General features: G+C 36.7%; 1 protein-coding gene across 1 annotated transcript in view; it reads right to left on the bottom strand.

Annotated features, from left to right (window-relative positions):
• Nucleotides 1-17904, bottom strand: part of CFAP47 (cilia and flagella associated protein 47) — a 360991-nt gene that overhangs the window by 315192 nt on the left and 27895 nt on the right. Inside the window, exons 9-15 of the mRNA XM_090264123.1 lie at nt 13398-13587; nt 12222-12414; nt 8870-9022; nt 8053-8239; nt 7856-7952; nt 5533-5749; nt 4978-5219 (exon numbers count right to left, since the gene is read on the bottom strand). Coding sequence (XP_090120249.1) covers nt 4978-5219; nt 5533-5749; nt 7856-7952; nt 8053-8239; nt 8870-9022; nt 12222-12414; nt 13398-13587 — 1279 coding nt within the window. The remainder of the gene's footprint in view (nt 1-4977; nt 5220-5532; nt 5750-7855; nt 7953-8052; nt 8240-8869; nt 9023-12221; nt 12415-13397; nt 13588-17904) is intronic.

Raw genomic sequence — 17904 nt, forward strand, 5'->3', positions numbered from 1 at the left:
ATGAGGGAGAGCGCTGGAAGGTCATGACATGTACATAAAACAAAGATGCCATATTCATCATTCTGTCATTTTCCTTCTTTAGATGATAGCTTGTGTCCTCATGAAATTCCTCACAGTACATCACAATGATGTTTGCCAAATCTGATAGGCTACTAGATAAGTGATGGGTTAGCAGGTAACAGGGCTCAGTTTGATAACAGATACATTATGTGAAATTATCAATTCCAGGAAATGGCAGAAAAAGGGTTAAGTTAGTTAACAAATACAATGAACCATCAAAAATGGTAAGTCTGAAATTATTGCTATTAATTAAAAGTTCTTATTTAAATGACAGTTTTGTTCTTAATTTTATTCAACTTTGTTACTTGTATTCAATATTGACTAAAAAGAATTTGTGGATCCTTCTAAAATAATTCACAATCTAACAAAATCCGAGTCATTCTGAATCATATCTATAATCATCAAACTAAAAAAAAAAAAAAAAAAAAAAAAAAACTGAACAATTAAAGAAGACAGACAAAGGCAGTAGATCCCTGGAGGTCTCAAACAGGCTGCCTAGAGCCAGACCGGTACATGATCTGACGCCACCAGAGGCAGATCCAGGAAGTGCAGATCATTCTAAGAAGCACCAACAAACAATAGGAGTCACAAAAATGGGGAGACATAGAAACAACCCCCATCGAAAGGAAAGGTAGAATCCCCAGAAAGAGTGCTAAATGAAATAGAGGGGAGCAAACTATCAGATATGGAATTCAAAACATAAATTATGGAGAAGCTCAATGAGCTCAGAAGAAACTAAAAAGGACTCCAGGGAAACTACAAGGAACTCCAGAAAAACTACAAGGAACTTACTGAGAATTACACCAGCATAAAAAAGGACATAGAAGCTATCAATAAGAGCCAGGAGGAAATAAGAAATACGATCTCTGAATTGAAGAACACAGTAGAAGGAAATAAAAGCAGGCTAGAGGAAGCAGAAGATTGGATCAGAGAGCTGGAGGACAATGTAGACAAAAACTCACAGACAGTGCAACAAAATGAAAAAAGACTGAACAAGACTGAAGAGGTTCTAAGACAGCTGCAGGACAACATGTAGCATAATAATATTTGTATCATAGGAATTCCAGAAGGAGAAGAAGAAGAGCAAGGGATAGAAAACCTCTTTGAAAAACTAATGACAGAAAACTTCCTTAACATGAGGAGAGAAAGAGTCACGCAAGTCCAGGAAGCACAGAGAGTCCCAATGAAGATGAACCCCATCAGGCCCACTTCAAGATCCATCATAATTAAAATGGCAACATTCCAAGACAAAGAGAGAATCCTAAAAGCAGCAAGAGAGAAACAACTAATAACATACAAGGGAGCTCCAATAAGGCTATCATCAGATTTCTCAGCAGAAACACTACAAGCCAGAAGGGAATGGCAAAAAATATTCCAAGCAATGAAAAACAAAGGCCTACAACCTAGAATACTCTACCCAGCAAGGCTCTCATTCAAAATGGAAGGTGAAATAAGGAGTTTCCAAGACAAAAGAAGGCTAAAAGAATACATCTTCACCAAATCAGCATTGCAAGAGATGCTAAAGCGTCTGCTTTAAAAAGATGAAGAAACAGAGAGAGAAAGAGAGGAACATGAGTACAAAGGGGAAAAATGACAATGAATAAGTACTTATCGGTAATAACCTTAAATGTAAATGGATTAAATGTAAATGGATTAAATGCTCCGGTCAAAAGACATAGGGTAGCTGAATGGATTAGAAAGAATGACCCACATATATGCTGTCTACAAGAGACCCACCTTAGAACAAAAGATCTACACAGACTGAAAGTGAAGGGATGGAAAAAAGTATTTCAAGCAAATGGACATGAAAAAAAAGCTGGGGTAGCAATACTTACATCAGACAAAACAGATTTCACAGCAAAGGCCATAAAAAGAGGCAAAGAAGGACATTTCATAATACTTAAGGGAAAAATCCATCAAAAAGATATAACCCTTATAAATATATATGCACCGAACTTAGGAGCACCCAAATATGTAAGGAAAATTTTGAAAGACTTCAAGAAAGATATAGACAGCAACACACTCATAGTAGGGGACTTTAACACCCCACTGTCAACAACGGACAGATCTTTGAAGCAAAGAAACACCAAAGATATTGAGGCACTGAACAACACTCTAGATCAAATGGACTTAGTCGTTATATATAGAACTTTTCACCCCAGAGAAGCAAAATATACATTCTTCTCAAGTGCACATGGAACATTTTCAAAGATGGACCACATAGTAGGACACAAAACAAGCCTCAATAAATTCAAGAAAATTGAAATTATATCAAGCATCTTCTTAGATCACAATGGCTTAAAATTGAAAATCAACCTCAAGGAAAAAACTCAAAAACATTCAAACTCATGGAGAATGAATAACATGCTATTAAATAATGAATGGGTTAACAATGACATTAAGGAAGAAATCAAAAAGTTTCTGCAAAATAATGATAATGAACACACAACAACCCAAAACCCATGGGATACAGCAAAAGCAGTCCTGAGAGGAAAGTTCATAGCAATACAGGCCTACCTAAAAAAGCTAGAAGAATCTCTAATAAAAAATTTAACCCTACAGCTACAAGAACTAGAGGAAGAACAACAAGCAGAGCCCAGATCAAGTAGAAAGAAGGAAATCATCAAGAACAGGGCACAATTAAATGACATAGAGACTAAACTAACAATTCACAAGATCAACATAAGTAGGAGCTGGTTCTTTGAAAAGATAAACAAAATTGACAAGCCTTTAACCAGGCTCATCAAGAAAAAAAGAGGACCCAAATAAATAAAATCAGAAACGAAAGAGGAGAAATCACAACCGATACCACAGAAATACAAAGAATTGTAAGAAGTTATTACGAACAACTGTATGGCAAGAAATTTGACAACCTAGAGGAAATGGATGAATTCCTGGAAACATATAGTGTCCAAAACTGAATCAAGAAGGAGTAGAAAGCCTGAATAGACCAATAACAACTAGTGAAATTGAAGCAGTAATCAAAAAACTCCCATCACACAAGAGCCCTGGACCATATGGCTTCACAGGTGAATTCTACAAAACATTTAGGAAAGAACTAACTCCTATCCTCCTCAGATTATTCCAAAAGATCCAAGAAGAGAGAAGACTCCTGAACTCGTTCTATGAAGCCAGTATTACCCTAATTCCAAAACCAGGTCAAGACACAACAAAGAAAGAAAACTACAGGCCAATATCGCTGATGAACATAGATGCTAAAATCCTCAACAAAATATTGGCAAACCAGATCCAGCAACACATTTGAAAGATCATACACCACGATCAAGTGGGATTCATCCCAGGGATGCAAGGGTAATTTAATATTTGCAAATCAATAAATGTAATACACCACATAAACAAAATGAAAGACAAAAACCACATGATCATATCAATAGATGCGGAAAAAGCATTTGATAACGTACAATACCCATTTATAATGAAAACTCTTAGCAAAATGGGAATAGAGGGAGCATACATCAACAAAATAAAGGCCATATACGAGAAACCTGAAGCCAACATCATACTCAATGGGCAAAAACTGAGAGCATTCCCCCTGAGGTCAGGAACAAGACAAGGATGTCCACTCTCTCCACTCCTGTTCAACATAGTCTTGGATGTTCTAGCCACAACAATCAGACAAGAAAGAGAAATAAAAGGCATCCAAATTGTAAAAGAGGAAGTAAAACTGTCACTATTTGCAGATGACATGTTAGTGTACATATAAAAACCTATAGACTCCACAAAAAAAAAAACTACTCGAACTAATAAGTGAATTTGGCAAAATAGCAGGATACAAAGTCAATATTCAGACATCGAACGCATTTCTGTACACCAACAATAAAATCTCAGAGATAGAAACTGAAAGAAAAATCCCATTTACCATAGCAACAAGAAAAATAAAGTACCTAGGAAAAAACTTAACCAAGGAAGTAAAAGACCTGTACTCAGAAAACTACATAACACTGAAGAAAGAAATTAAGGAAGATACAAATAAATGGAAGCATATACCATGCTCATGGATGGGAAGAATCAACATCATCAAAATGGCCATACTACCCAAAGCAATTTATAGATTCAATGCAATCCCTATTAAAATACCAATGACATTTTTCACAGACATAGAAAAAAAAAAAAAAAAAAAACTGAGTTCACCAGTATCTGTGACAGTAATGTTATTTGTCAAGTTTGTCAGGATATGATGCCTAGTTGTCTGGGCAAACATCAGTCTAGTTGTTGCTGTGCAGGTATTTTTTTTAAAGGTTTTATTTGTTTATTTTTAGAGAGACGGGAAGGGAGGGAGAGAAACATCAATGTGCAGTTGCCTCTTGTGCGCTCCCACCTGGGGACTTGGCTGGTAACCCAGGCATGTCCTCTGGCTGGGAATTGAACCGGCAACCCTTTGGTTCATGGGCCAGCACTCAATCCACTGAGCCACAGCAGCCTAGGCTATGCAGGTATTTTTTAGATGTGATTAACATTTAAACAATAGACTTTGAGTAAAACAGATTATCTTCCACAATGTAGGAGGGCCTCATCCAATAAGCTGAAAGTCTTAAAAGAAAGACTGAGATCCCTTTGGATTCAAGACTGCAACATCAATTCTTCCCTGAATCACCAGCCTGTAGGCTTACCCTGCAGATTTTAAACTTGCCAGCCCCAAAACTCATATGAGCCAATTCCTTAATATTTCTCTCTCTCTCTAATATATATACATATATATTTATATATATAAACATGTATTTATTTATGTGTTTCCTATTGTTTCTATTTCCTAGAGAACCCTAATACAGGATCTATACTTTTAAATCAAATTTATGTATGTAAAAATACCCAGGTGACCATATCAGATTTGCTTCTATGTTCTTAGCACCATGAATAAATGAATGTCTAAATCAAACGAATAGGATAAACTATTACCTTTTCTTGGATGAATACAAAATGTCATTCTTCTTTTTGCGCTTACTGGTATCCACTCAAACTGAACAAAATAATTTTGATGATTATACAGCCTAACTGTCTCCCTAAAATACGTATGCAAGAAGAAGCCGTATGGTTTTAACACTAGCTCATTAGAAGATAGTTGAAGTCTTACTGGCGTGATAACCGCCACCACTAGGAGGTGCCCACCAGGTATATTGTTCAATGTAAAGGTGAAAGACCTGTAATACAACAAAGGCATCCAAATTTAACTGATAAGAACTATTTGCAATTACAGAATTAAGTTACAAGTAAAAATGCATATACTACTGACTAACATCCACAAGTGATTCTTAGTAAGCAAAACATCAAACTAATCATGAAAGATAGACTATGACTGAAATATGAGTCTATAAATTTACAAATTGATACATATTTAGTTTCTATGTTTGGGGATCAAATAAATATATATTACAATTATTGGGGCAAATAAAAATGTATTCTACAATAGGATACTTTGATTCTAGAAAATAGAAATTTGAAAATAAACCCTACTTCCAAAATTTTCCAGTGGTGGGAGATTGAAATATCATTGAAATATAAGTACTGGATGAAGGTGGAATCACATATGAAAGTTGTTTGGTTCTCTGAAGTTCTTTCAAATTAACATCTAACTTGAGCAAAACATGCCTAGGTAGCATATTAACAACATGCAGTCGATGAGTATTTATGGAGTTCACACAAATATCACCATAATTAAGGACAGAGGGCCCTAAAACAAAGAAAAGTTATTAAGTTTAATGTTGATAACGTGTTCATTTTTTTAAAGTTCTCATTACATATTGGTCAATTAATTTATTTTTTAAAAAGTACTCAGAAAAATATTCATTATAACATCATAACCACTTAAATAATTATGCCTTATCTTACATGCCTTATCTTGACAATTTAAATTTTTAAAAACCTATAGAGCAAAATTTCCTTTAACTACAATATCCTTTGATAGTACCATTCTCTGTTCTGTGCATAGACTCAAAAAGTACCTTTAAGGTATAAAAATGAGTGACCCTTGAAGAGATACAGAATAAGTGACCCCAAAATATGCCACTCTAGTATGTGGATTATTTTGAACCGACAACAATTAAAACACAGCAGACTCAAGGAAAACTTTTGCCTCTCTCTTGACTACCTAAAAAAAACTTAGACAGGGGCCTCAGAGAAATAACTATTACCAGAGATAACTTTTATCTGAATGACCTATCTGTGTAGCTGGGCAAACATCTGTTCTTCTTGTCCTGTGAATTACCCTCTTCCCCCTTGAAGCTCCAGGCTCCTATCCTATTCCTTAGCTCAGAATAGCATATAAGCATCAACTGTCTGACATTTCCTTGGGTCTCATATCTTATGGTGCTCCCATATATATGAAATTAAATTTGTTTTTCTCCTGCTAATCTGTCTTATGTCAATTTAATTATTAGACCAGTTAGAGAACCCAGAAGGGTTAAAAAGAATGTTTCCTCCTCTACACCTCCCCGCTAATTTTATAAACTGCCTCCTCCATCCATGCCTCCTCCATCCATGCCTCCTCCAACTGACCTTGTAAACTCAAACAGGGGCTCTGTCTCCAGGGGGCCATTATTAAAATATCCTGGACAGCAGGCAAAGAAGGGAGAGAAGTTTGTCGAGGAGTTGTAGAAGAGGCACTGGACACTATTGTCTAACTGCTCTTTTGGCATTCATGCAGGTCTGTTCATTTGACTACTTGGTCACCAACTTGGAAGATACAAAGCATTTACCACCCCATAGTAAAGGTAAATTCCTGGGACTATAATGCCCAGTACCTATCTACATGCATGGCACAAAACAGAAGCATAGTAAATGATCTTTAATCACCTCCCACTGTTCTACCTCTGACTTTGTACTTCTTTGGATGTCTCCTTTAATCTGGATAATATCAGAGTTGGTATTGGGTGTTTTATGTACTGGGTTTTCCCTAGAGAGAATCAGCATATCCACACCAATTCATCATCCTCTGCCCACATGTCAGGGCCACCCTAGGTCTGCACAGCATGAAATGAGAACTCCTTCTTCAGGCAAATATAGTCATTATTTCTTTAACTGTAATCATCCTGTAATAGGCTTAGTGAAAATGACCCAGGAAGGGACCTGCAAGGTTAAGGAGGAGTTGTCACTTGTTCTCTAACTCAGACTAAAGGTATTGCCAAAATATACTGTTAGTGGGATTGTACCTTGGTGCAGTCATTTTGAAAAACTTGTTTGGCAGTTTCTGTAAAGTTAGATATAAATTTACCATACAACTGAGCAATTCCACTGTTAGGAATCTAACCAAAAGAAATGAAAACATATGCTCAAATAATTAAAGGTGAATATTAATACTAGCATTATTCATAATAGCCTGGAAACAGCTCAATGTCCATCAGCTAACACATGGGTAAACAAAATATGATATTCTGATAAATTGAGACATTATTTAGATATAAGAACAAAAAAAATTTATACCTATGACTACAAGGACGAATGCCCAAAACATTAGCTGTGTAAAAGAAACAATAGAAGAGAAAATACATATTGTATGATTCTTTTCACATAAAATGTTCAGGACAGGAAAATCTATAGAAAGTTGATTAATGGTCATCTGGGGCCAGGGGGTGGCGGGGGAGATAGGGAGTAACTGTCTAGGGTTATGAGTGATGGCAGCCTTCTAAAATTGAGTTGTGAGATGATTGCATAATCCTGTAAATTTACTAAAATTCATTGACTTCTATACTTTAAACTGGTAAATTTTATGGAATATAAATCATGCTTGAATAAATCTGTTAAAAAACAAAGACATTAGTAGGTATTTATAAATTCTTACCAACAATTACTTGATGAATTTGCTTTGGTGTCAACAGTAAGCTGCAGTCACATTCTTCCTGAGGTGTGGATGGGCACGATTTAAGTCCTTTGAGAACCTGTGAAAAATCAAATTATTCCAAAATTAATTGTTCAATATTAGCAAAAGGCAATTTAAGAATTCTCATGGCATAATCAAATGTAAAATACTGCACATGCCTTTCTTTCTAGAGCTTTTGCTTCCCTGGATTTTATATTTTTGGTACTCAGCAGCTGATAAGGTTTGGGCTCACATTCTGTTGAAGACTGGTCCTCTTCTATATCCAATACTGAGAGTGTGGGTGACTTTAGACCTGATGCTGGCTCTAATCCTATGTCTACATCGTCATACGAATACTTGTCTTCCCTGTTGATATAATAACAACAAATTAAAGCCAAGTCTTTTGAAAAATACATCTGTAAACCCAAATATTCCCCATATTGCATATGCTGTTGCTGCTCCACTCAGATCCACTTAAAGCAGAATGATGCACTAATCTGGATAAAACTGCCTTCTGCCAAGGAGACCCCATTCTCAAACACCTCCCCAAAGAAGTTAGACTCACCGCAACACACTCAGGAACAGCTCACAGTCAATGACTGATATGGAGCACAAAAGACAAGGCCCTTTGGCTCAAGGCATAGCTAACTATGTATTATAATTTACGTTCAAGAGACCCTAGGCATCAGTTGCCTCTGTTGCCTTATCCTGCCTCTCTCACTCGGTACAAATTTCTCCTAAAAGAACACTCTCCAAATGTCACATGTGCTGGCATCCCTGTCTTAGGATCTGCTACTGGGAAAACCCACCTAAGACAGTCCCAAATCAAAGGTAAGAAAATAAGCCACTGGAGTTAAAGTAGTTTAAGGTTTTACTATTTTCATACATGAACAAGTCATTTAAATCACTAAAGAGAAACTAAGGAGTAAAGAAAAAAAATCTGGCTCAATAGGCACCATAATCTGTGTTTCCTATTGCTTAAGAAGTGGACTTTACTTTTGTGCTTGTTTCTGCAGGCGCACATTTCTTAAATATTCAATGTATCTTTTATAATAGTCTTCATGTGCTTTCTTTTCTAAGATTTCAGCATCAGTATATGCATATTCAGGATCTACATAGCTTTGTTCTGGAATCCTTGTCAAAACGGTCCTACAATTTGAGTAGGCCATGTTAATATTTACATATATGCATTTATTTGATCAGTACTTATTGAGTGCCAACTATGCCAGGGATTGGACATAGAATGGTGAACAGGACAGATTCTAGTCCTTTCCTTCATATCCTATTATATCCTCGTTGGCAGCCGTCCATCTCGAGAGACGATGGTGTAGCTTCTTAAGAGTCTATCTGCACCGCCGAGAATGGCTGTGCAGTCCAACTCGGGAGTGACACGGTATCTGTCTCCTCCCGTGTTGAATCGACATCTTGCGATGACGCTGGAGTGTCCTCTCCAGTGAAGCTGAAGCTACAGAGCCTGGGAAGGGTGATATGGAGGGTCTGCTGTTGCCCATGCAGCAGACCCCCCCTCTCTTCGCAGCTGAAGGGTCCAAGGGAAAGACGGAGTCAATACAGCTTGGCTTCAGGTGCGCCGCAGGAGTTGCCGGTGTTGACTACAACGTCGAACCGCCTTAGGGACTCCGGCTCCGGATTTTCTGTCGGGGTTTACTCCCTTAGCCTTTCCCCTGAAGAGGTATGCTGCAAGGCAGCGGAGGTTTTTTGGAGTCAGAGTTTTCCTTCTCTGATGTGCCCTATTATATATCAAGGCATTATTATACAAGAGAACTAGAATAAAATCTACGACTTTCCTTCTTAACTAACATCATGGAAATATAATGGCCCCTATCATAAACCCACTGTTGGGGAATTAGTCATGTAAACAATTTGGACTAGATCTAAATCTTATTAGTGTTATAGTTCATATTCACTAACTGGGTTCATGATCTTTCTTTTCACCCACCATATATTCTCCATAAAGAAACAAAAAGTACAATTATTCACGTCTTCTGGCCTTGATCTACCTCAGTTCTCAGCAAATTTTATTAATCCAAGAGTCTCACCCTCAATAATTAACCCATTAAGTATGTTCTTATTACAGCAGTCTACCCTTATCCACGGTTTCACTTTCTAAAACTTCAGTTAACCACAGTTCGAAAATATGAAGTGGAAAATTCCAGAAATAAACAATTCATAAGTTATAAATTTCAGGCCATTCTGAGTCGTCGGCAGCCGTCCGTCTCGAGAGACGATGGTGTAGCTTCTTAAGAGTCTATCTGCACCGCCGAGAATGGCTGTGCAGTCCGACTCGGGAGTGACATGGTATCTGTCTCCTCCCGTGTTGAATCGACATCATGCGATGACGCTGAAGCTACAGAGCCTGGGCAGGGTAATATGGAGGGTCTGCTGTTGCCCATGCAGCAGACCCCCCCTCTCTTCGCAGCTGAAGGGTCCAAGGGAAAGACGGAGTCGATACAGCTTGGGTTCAGGTGCGCCGCAGGAGTTGCCGGTGTTGACTACAACGTCAAACCGCCTTAGGGACTCCGGCTCCGGATTTTCTGTCGGGGTTTACTCCCTTAGCCTTTCCCCTGAAGAGGTATGCTGCAAGGCAGCGGAGGTTTTTTGGAGTCAGAGTTTTCCTTCTCTGACAGGAGAAACACTATTATAGTAAATGCCTAAAGTGACAAAGAAGGGGATATTAACACACCTAAGTGCTTATCAGCTCCATAACAATTGAACTTCAACAAGTACCTCTGCAGCTTTGAGAAGGTGATTTTTTTTTTAATATGCAAAGTACAGGGGACAAAAATTACTATGTAAATAAAACATTTTAACTCATTTATTTATTAAAAATATTTACTGAATACCTACTATATATGTTCTAAGCACAGAACATACTACAGTAACAAAAACTAGACAAAAATTCCTACCGTATTTTCTTCTGAAAATTGGAAAAGGTAAAAATGCATTAAAAATAAAATCACAATAATAATTACCAACAATTTAATATACCGCAAGATTTCATTACTTAAAGTTACTGATTGCTAGCCAGAAAATAATGACTAAATTTTGTATTTCTATTAGTATGAAAAAAAGTGAATTTGAAAAAAATAATTACGGCCATGAAATAAATAAGAAATACTTAGGTTTCTTCAAAGAAATTGTCGTATTTTTAGATCATCTAATTAATACTGATTTAGAGAGAAGTAAAATGTTAACATTAAATGCACATGTTATATCTTTATAAGATATATTTAAGCATATGAAAGAATTAGAAAGGACACATTAAAAAATAGTTTCCTGCAGCTACCTCTGCAGGGTGGGATGGAGTACAATGAGTCAGGTATAGATATAAGTTTTCCTTTTTTATTATATATATATACATATACATATATATATTTGAAATGAAGTCTGAGTGATTTTTATACTTCTGTGTTTTATGGTAGTTGCCAAATAAAAGAGAAAGCCTGATCTGGATGAAACTGTAAAATAATATGATAAAATAATTGTATAAAAGTCCAGAATTTTCCAATTGTGAATAATAAAGCAATATGGCCTAAAAATCAAATGGTACTGCTGTAAAATTAAGTGTGCTTAATGCCTCACCAAAGGTAAAGAGACAAGTAGAGAAAGCCTAGGGAGGGACATTGTCAAGTTTCAATAGTCTACTAATAGCATATAAGCAGACAGAAAAGAAACCCATTTCAGTCTCAAACGTGTAAAAACCATTCCTCATCTAATGGCCCAGGTAAAGATGTCAGGGTGCCTGGGTTTCTTCTCACTAAGTGTTCATAAAGAAGTTATTTGAGGTTTGAATAAATGTAAGTTGAGATTCAACATCACTTATGATCTTAATTAGAGAAGTTTTAATTCAATTTGGAAAAGCTTATTGGAAACCTGACTTTGAGGAGCTGGAACGAAGATGCTGCTGCTACTGATGATGACAAGGACAACCGATTTTTCACAATTTTTAATGTTTTTTTTAATCTTAGATAAATTCAAGCTCTCAAATTTAATGAACATAACTACTGTGAGGACTTGATACATTCCCTAAAGTGATTATTTCTATTATTATTCTATAACTGTTGGCAGCACATTTTAAGAATAATCTGGTAAAGCTTTCACTTGCTAGCAAGTACAGAGTAGAGGTTATGAAAAGTTAGATAAAGCAAATACAGTAGCACTCAACAACCATTTCTAGTGTAAAAAAAAGAGAAATAATAAATTTTGTTACTATCACCATTATTATTACTATTATTAGTTTGTTACAGCAGTATACACTAAGACCCCTCCCTGTATATCATGTTAGCCAATGACTCTTTCAAAATTTCAAGTTTTTAATATAGCATGTTACCTGAAATGTTTTTCCTGGTTTCTAGGCCGGATACTGGCAGCTTGTTCATTGGAAAATGTTATCAGCTCCTCTTTCACTGACTCTAGACTTGAGCTATGACTGTGAATAGATGCCATGGATGCACATTCCTTGTATTTTGCCAAATCTTTGACCATAAATTTTTCCGGAGGATTACTGATGAAGGGGGGTATGCCTTTTATAAAATTAGATATTAAGTTTAAATGTTTATTTTGAATTTCAGTTTTCCAAATAACATCCATGAGTTAACTAATACACTAGCCCATTCGTTCTAAATTAAAGCTAAATCCCTAAATAAACAAACATATTCAGAAAATATAAATTACTCATGTAATAAATGGACCTACACAAAACAATATAGCAAAATAATAAATGCATAAAAAATAAACATGGTAACTTGAAGGATTGGGTTGGCCTACATGAAACAAAATTTGTGTAAGCTAAAGAGAGTTGAATATCAGCAATTTCATATGGTTCAATTTATAAAAGATAACTGAGGATTAGATGAGACAACAGTCCTGACCAGCATGGCTCAGTTGGTTGCGCATCATCCCGCAAAGGGAAAGGCCCCTGGTTTGATTCATGATCAGGGCACATGCCTGGGTTGCGGGTTCGGTCCCTGGTCAGGGAGCATAAGGGAGGCAGCTGATCAATGTTTCTCTCTCACGTCGATGTTTCTCTCCATCTCCTTCTCCCTCCCTTCCCCTCTCCCTGAGAATAAATAATTTTTTTTAAAGATGAAACAACAGCAACAAGAAAATCCATGAAATGATCAAAATCAGTTTATATTATACACTCAAACAAAAAAGTAAAAGAATATATATAGAAAACCCATTAAAATATTCAATACATATTATAAATCACTAAACCAGTATGTTCAAAGTGTGATCCTCAGATGGCAACATCAGTAACTATTGAGAATATGTTAGAAATGCCAATCTTTGGGTTCCAATAATGACTTACTTAATAATCAATGCTGAGATGTTAGACCAGCGATATCTATTTTAACAGACCTTCTAGGTGATTTTGAGGCATTCAAAAGGTAAAAACCACTAGATTAAACCATATTTGATAGATATAGCTGAGAAATTAGCATATTAAGATAATCGTATATTAACCTAAAAAAAAAAAAAAAGGTAAGGGTCCACAATAGCTTACCAGCATTAATTGTCATCACAGCTTTCTTGGTGGAAGACCTGCAGGCACTCTTGAAAATTAAATGTATTTGATGAAAAGGCTTTAGTGATACAGATTCAATTTTTTTATCTACCACTGGGCCAATAATCTCTATGAACTGCTTCACATTAAAGACTCCATATTGATGTGGAATGAATGAGCATGTCACTTTCTAAAACAGAGAGAGAGAAAGAGAAAGAGAGAGAGAGAAGTAACCAGTTACTACAAGCTCAATGTTTGTGAACCCCAAAAGCTCACACACTTAAACCTAATGCCCCATGTGGTAGAATTAGAAGATGAGGACTTTGGGATGTGATAGGTCACGAGAACAGAGCCCTCCTGAGTGGAATTAGTGCTTATAAAGGAGGCCCCACAGAGCTCACTAGCCCCGTCCACCGTGTGAGAATGCATGGGATTCAACCAGGAAGAGGGCCCTCACATGACAAGTTTGGCACCCTGATCTGGGACTTTCAGCTTCCAGATCTGTGAGAAATATTTCTGCTGTTTATAAACTACGCAGAGTAAGGTATTTTGTTATAGCATCCCAAGTGGATTAAGAAAAAAATACTGTACTGTTAGAAAATAAAAAGACAATACCAATAATATTTTTATAAAATTTTGAGAGCTAGTTCATCATGACGATATTGAAGTGCATTAGGAATAACACATACAGTACTGAAAAACCTTTATGATACACATTATTGGAAAATTATTCAAGAAAAAATGAAGAACAATGGTACTTAAGGACTTCCAGAATGGCAGATTAAGGACCTCCAGAATTCTATTCCTCTACAAAGAAAAAAAGACCACTAGAATAAATGTTAAAATCAACTTTTCAGATATTTGAAAATTACCTAAAACTTTGCAAAAATTCAAGGAGTATATATTTAAGGAAAAAATGGCAAAATGTTTTTGGTGGCCTTTTTATTTATTGTAATCCCATCCTTCTATTCCCAGTTTTGTGCTCTTCTTGAAAAACAACAGCCTCACAACTATGGTAGCTGTGTAATCTATTAGCCTAGTAGCCACTGAGGGAGGAGTGGTTTTGCAAGGGGCAGAGAAATAAACAGTAGGAAATAATTAGCAGCAAAGGACAAACGTAACCTTGAATTAGGGGGTCTCTGAGCCACAGTCAACAGTATTAGCACACTTACAAGTCAGGAAAGGGCATTCCTCAGCTCAGCACAAATGCTTCTGAGGACAAAGGGGAAAGATATTCATCACCAAACACAGGGAAATGGGAAATGTAGGTAGACAGCCCAGCAAACAAGTTAGGGAAATTTTGAAGGAGTGCTGGAGACAGACCTATAAGCAGATCATCCTGAGTTAATTATCGCCCTCAGTTAATTTAGTTAATCGCATTAGATTTTAACTCTGGAGTATCCAGTGTGGAAAAACGGAGAAGGAGAAAGAGCGGGAGGTGGAAAGGAAGGGTTTTAACTCATGTTAGGATAAAAACAGCTGCAGATCTGTGAATAAACAACTGCCTCGATTACTGCTAAAGTCCTGTGTCCCAGTGTTTTTATTGTGAGCATTTCTCATGGTTTGGAGCTCTCCAAAAACCCATCACCAGAGAACTGTTCCCATTTGTCCTATTTGAAAGCTGGCTTAAAAGTCTATTATGAGGGCATTCCTTTAATTGACCTGACTCAGAGCTCATTTGGTGTGAACAACTCCCTCTCCAAAGTTTTGCCCCCCCAACTCAAAAAAAAAAATCAATGGTAATTGTTGAACATCACAGCATTACCATTTAAGGCTTTTAATAAAGGACTAAACAAAAAAAAGAAAAGAAAAGGATGGAAGGAAGGAGAAAAAAGAAAAGGGGGAAAAAGCACAAAATGAATTATTCACAGGGTATTTGAAAAGCTCTGACATATTCCTGGGAATCTCGATTGCAACACTTGTGTGCAGAACAGTGTATCTGCCCAGGAAATTTTGAGAAAGCTCTAATTTCTCACCTCTAGCTGACTTTGAAACCCTGTACAAGGAAGAACTGAAGGCCTGCAGGAGGGGTAAACTACCTGACAAAACACTGAAAACAGTCCCCACCCAACACACTTACAGGCTCTTGGCAAAGGCTACTATACTTAACTGATACAAAGAATGTAAGAAAATCTCTGCCCGATCATTAGCTGACGTCTAACTTAACTCAGCAGATACCTGATTGGCTGCACACAACAAAGAAAACAACCTTTACAGAATTTAGCCAAGAAAGTCACCAAACAAACAAAAAAATAACAAAAAACAGCAAGGACAATAAATCCCGGGGACTGATTTTCGTAGTTGCCAAATTATATCATTCACAATGCTTAGATTTGAACAACAACAACAACGAAAAGAAAAATCACAGGACACCCAGAGAAATAGGAAAGTATGGCCAACACACAGGGAAGATGTAATAAATAGAAACTGTACCTGAGCAAACCCAAACCTTGGACTTAGTGACAAAAATAATAAGTCAACTATTGCAAATACATTCAAAGAACTAAAAGAAAACATGTCTAAAAGTTAAAAGAAACACCAAAAGCAAAGACAATAAAAATAAAAGTAAACAAGTAGAACTACATCAAATTAAAAAGCTTCTACACAGCAAAAGAAATCAGCAACAACAACAAAAAAAGGCAACCTAGCCCTGGCTGGTGTGGCTCAGTAGATTGAGCGCGGGCTTGCTAACAAAAGGTCACCGGTTCGATTCCTAATCAGGGCACATGCCTGGGTTGCGGGTTAGGTCCCCAGTTGAGGGGCGCATGAGAGACAACCACACATTGATGTTTCTCTCCCTCTCTTTCTCCCTCCCTTCCCTTGTCACTAAGAAATAAATAAATAAAATCTTTAAAAAAAAGGGTAACCTATTGAATGGGAGAAAATAATGGTAAATCATATATCTGATAAGTGGCTAATATCCAAAATAAATAAAGAACTCATGTAATTCAATAGCAAAAATCAAACAACGCAATTACAAAAATAGGCAGAAGATCTGAATAGGTGTTTTTCCAAAGAAGACATACAGATGGTGAACAGGTACATGAGGTGCTCATCACTAATCATCAGGGAAATCAAAATCAAAATCACAATGAGATATCACCTAACATCTATTAGATGGCTATTATCAAAAACACTAGTAATAACAAGTGTGGGAGAGGATATAGAGTAAAGGGAAGCCTTGTGCACTGTTGGTAGGAATGCAACAGTGTATTCACTATGAAAAACAGTTTGGAAGTTTCTCAAAAAATTAAAAATATAACTGCCATATGATACAGCAATTCCAATTCTGGGTACTTATCTGAAGAAAATAAAAACACTAATTCGAGAAGATATTTGCACCCTCGTGTTCTTTGCACCATAATTTGTAATTGCCCATACATGAAAAGAACCCAAGTGTCCACCAACATGGATTAAAAAAAAAACATGGAATATTATTCAGCCATAAAAAGAAGGATATCTTGCCATTTGTGGCAACATGAATAGACTTTGACAGCATTATTCTAAGTGAAATAAGTCAGAGAAAAAGAAATAGCCTATGATCTCACTTATATGTGAAATCTTTAAAAAATGAGCTGATAGGTACAGGGAACAAGTTACTGGTGATTGCCAGAGACAAGGGGTTGAGGGTAAAGGGTGGTGGGCAGAATGGATAAACAGGTTCCAAAGGTACAAATTTCCATTACAAAAAATAAGTCATGGGGATTTAATGTATAATATGGTGACTAGTAAGAAATACTGTATTGCATATTTAAAAGTTGTTAAAAAATGTAAATTTTAAAAGTTATCACAAGAAAAGAAATTTTTATAACTATGCATGGTAACAGATGTTAGCTAGACTTATTGTAATGATCATTTGACAATATATACAAATATTTAGTCATTATGTTATATACCTAAAATTAATATAATGTTTTATATCAATTATACTTCAATAAAACAATGTAAATATGAAAACAACAGCTGACAAAATAAAGAATATCAAGTATAGAAATTGTTTAAAAGAACTAATGAAGAGAAGGAAATGTGAGAGAAATGTGTCAAAGAAATTTCAGAGGAAATTAAGGAAATACACTGAGGTAAAAGAAAACTAAAATACAATATACCAAAACTTATCAATGCAGGAAAAGCAGTGGTTATGACACCAGTAACCTGGCTAGTTCTGGGAGTGCCAGTGGGAGCAGAGGAGAGGGGTGGCAGGGGCAGTGCCAAGTTTCCTTAGTGCCTTGTGCATGTGCCACTCCTATGCAGCACATGAGGACAGATTCCCTGACCCCTGGGAAAGATGCAGTAGGAGGAAGTCATTGCCTTGAGAGTGCAAGGCTAGCACGGGTGATTGCCTAAGAGAAAAGCCCTCCTACTTCCTTCTCGTCCTTGGAAGCAGCTGCATGTGACCATAGAGGTCAACATGGTCGCAGGGAGAGATGCTGTGCCATAGAAAGACCTGTAAGCCTAGCCTTGGAAAAAGGATTGGTTGGAGGGCCAGGCCCTGACACAGCATGCAGAA

Source organism: Furipterus horrens, unplaced genomic scaffold (assembly GCF_987537825.1).
Source record: "Furipterus horrens unplaced genomic scaffold, mFurHor1.1.pri manual_scaffold_17, whole genome shotgun sequence".
Classification (NCBI taxonomy): Eukaryota; Metazoa; Chordata; class Mammalia; order Chiroptera; family Furipteridae; genus Furipterus; species Furipterus horrens.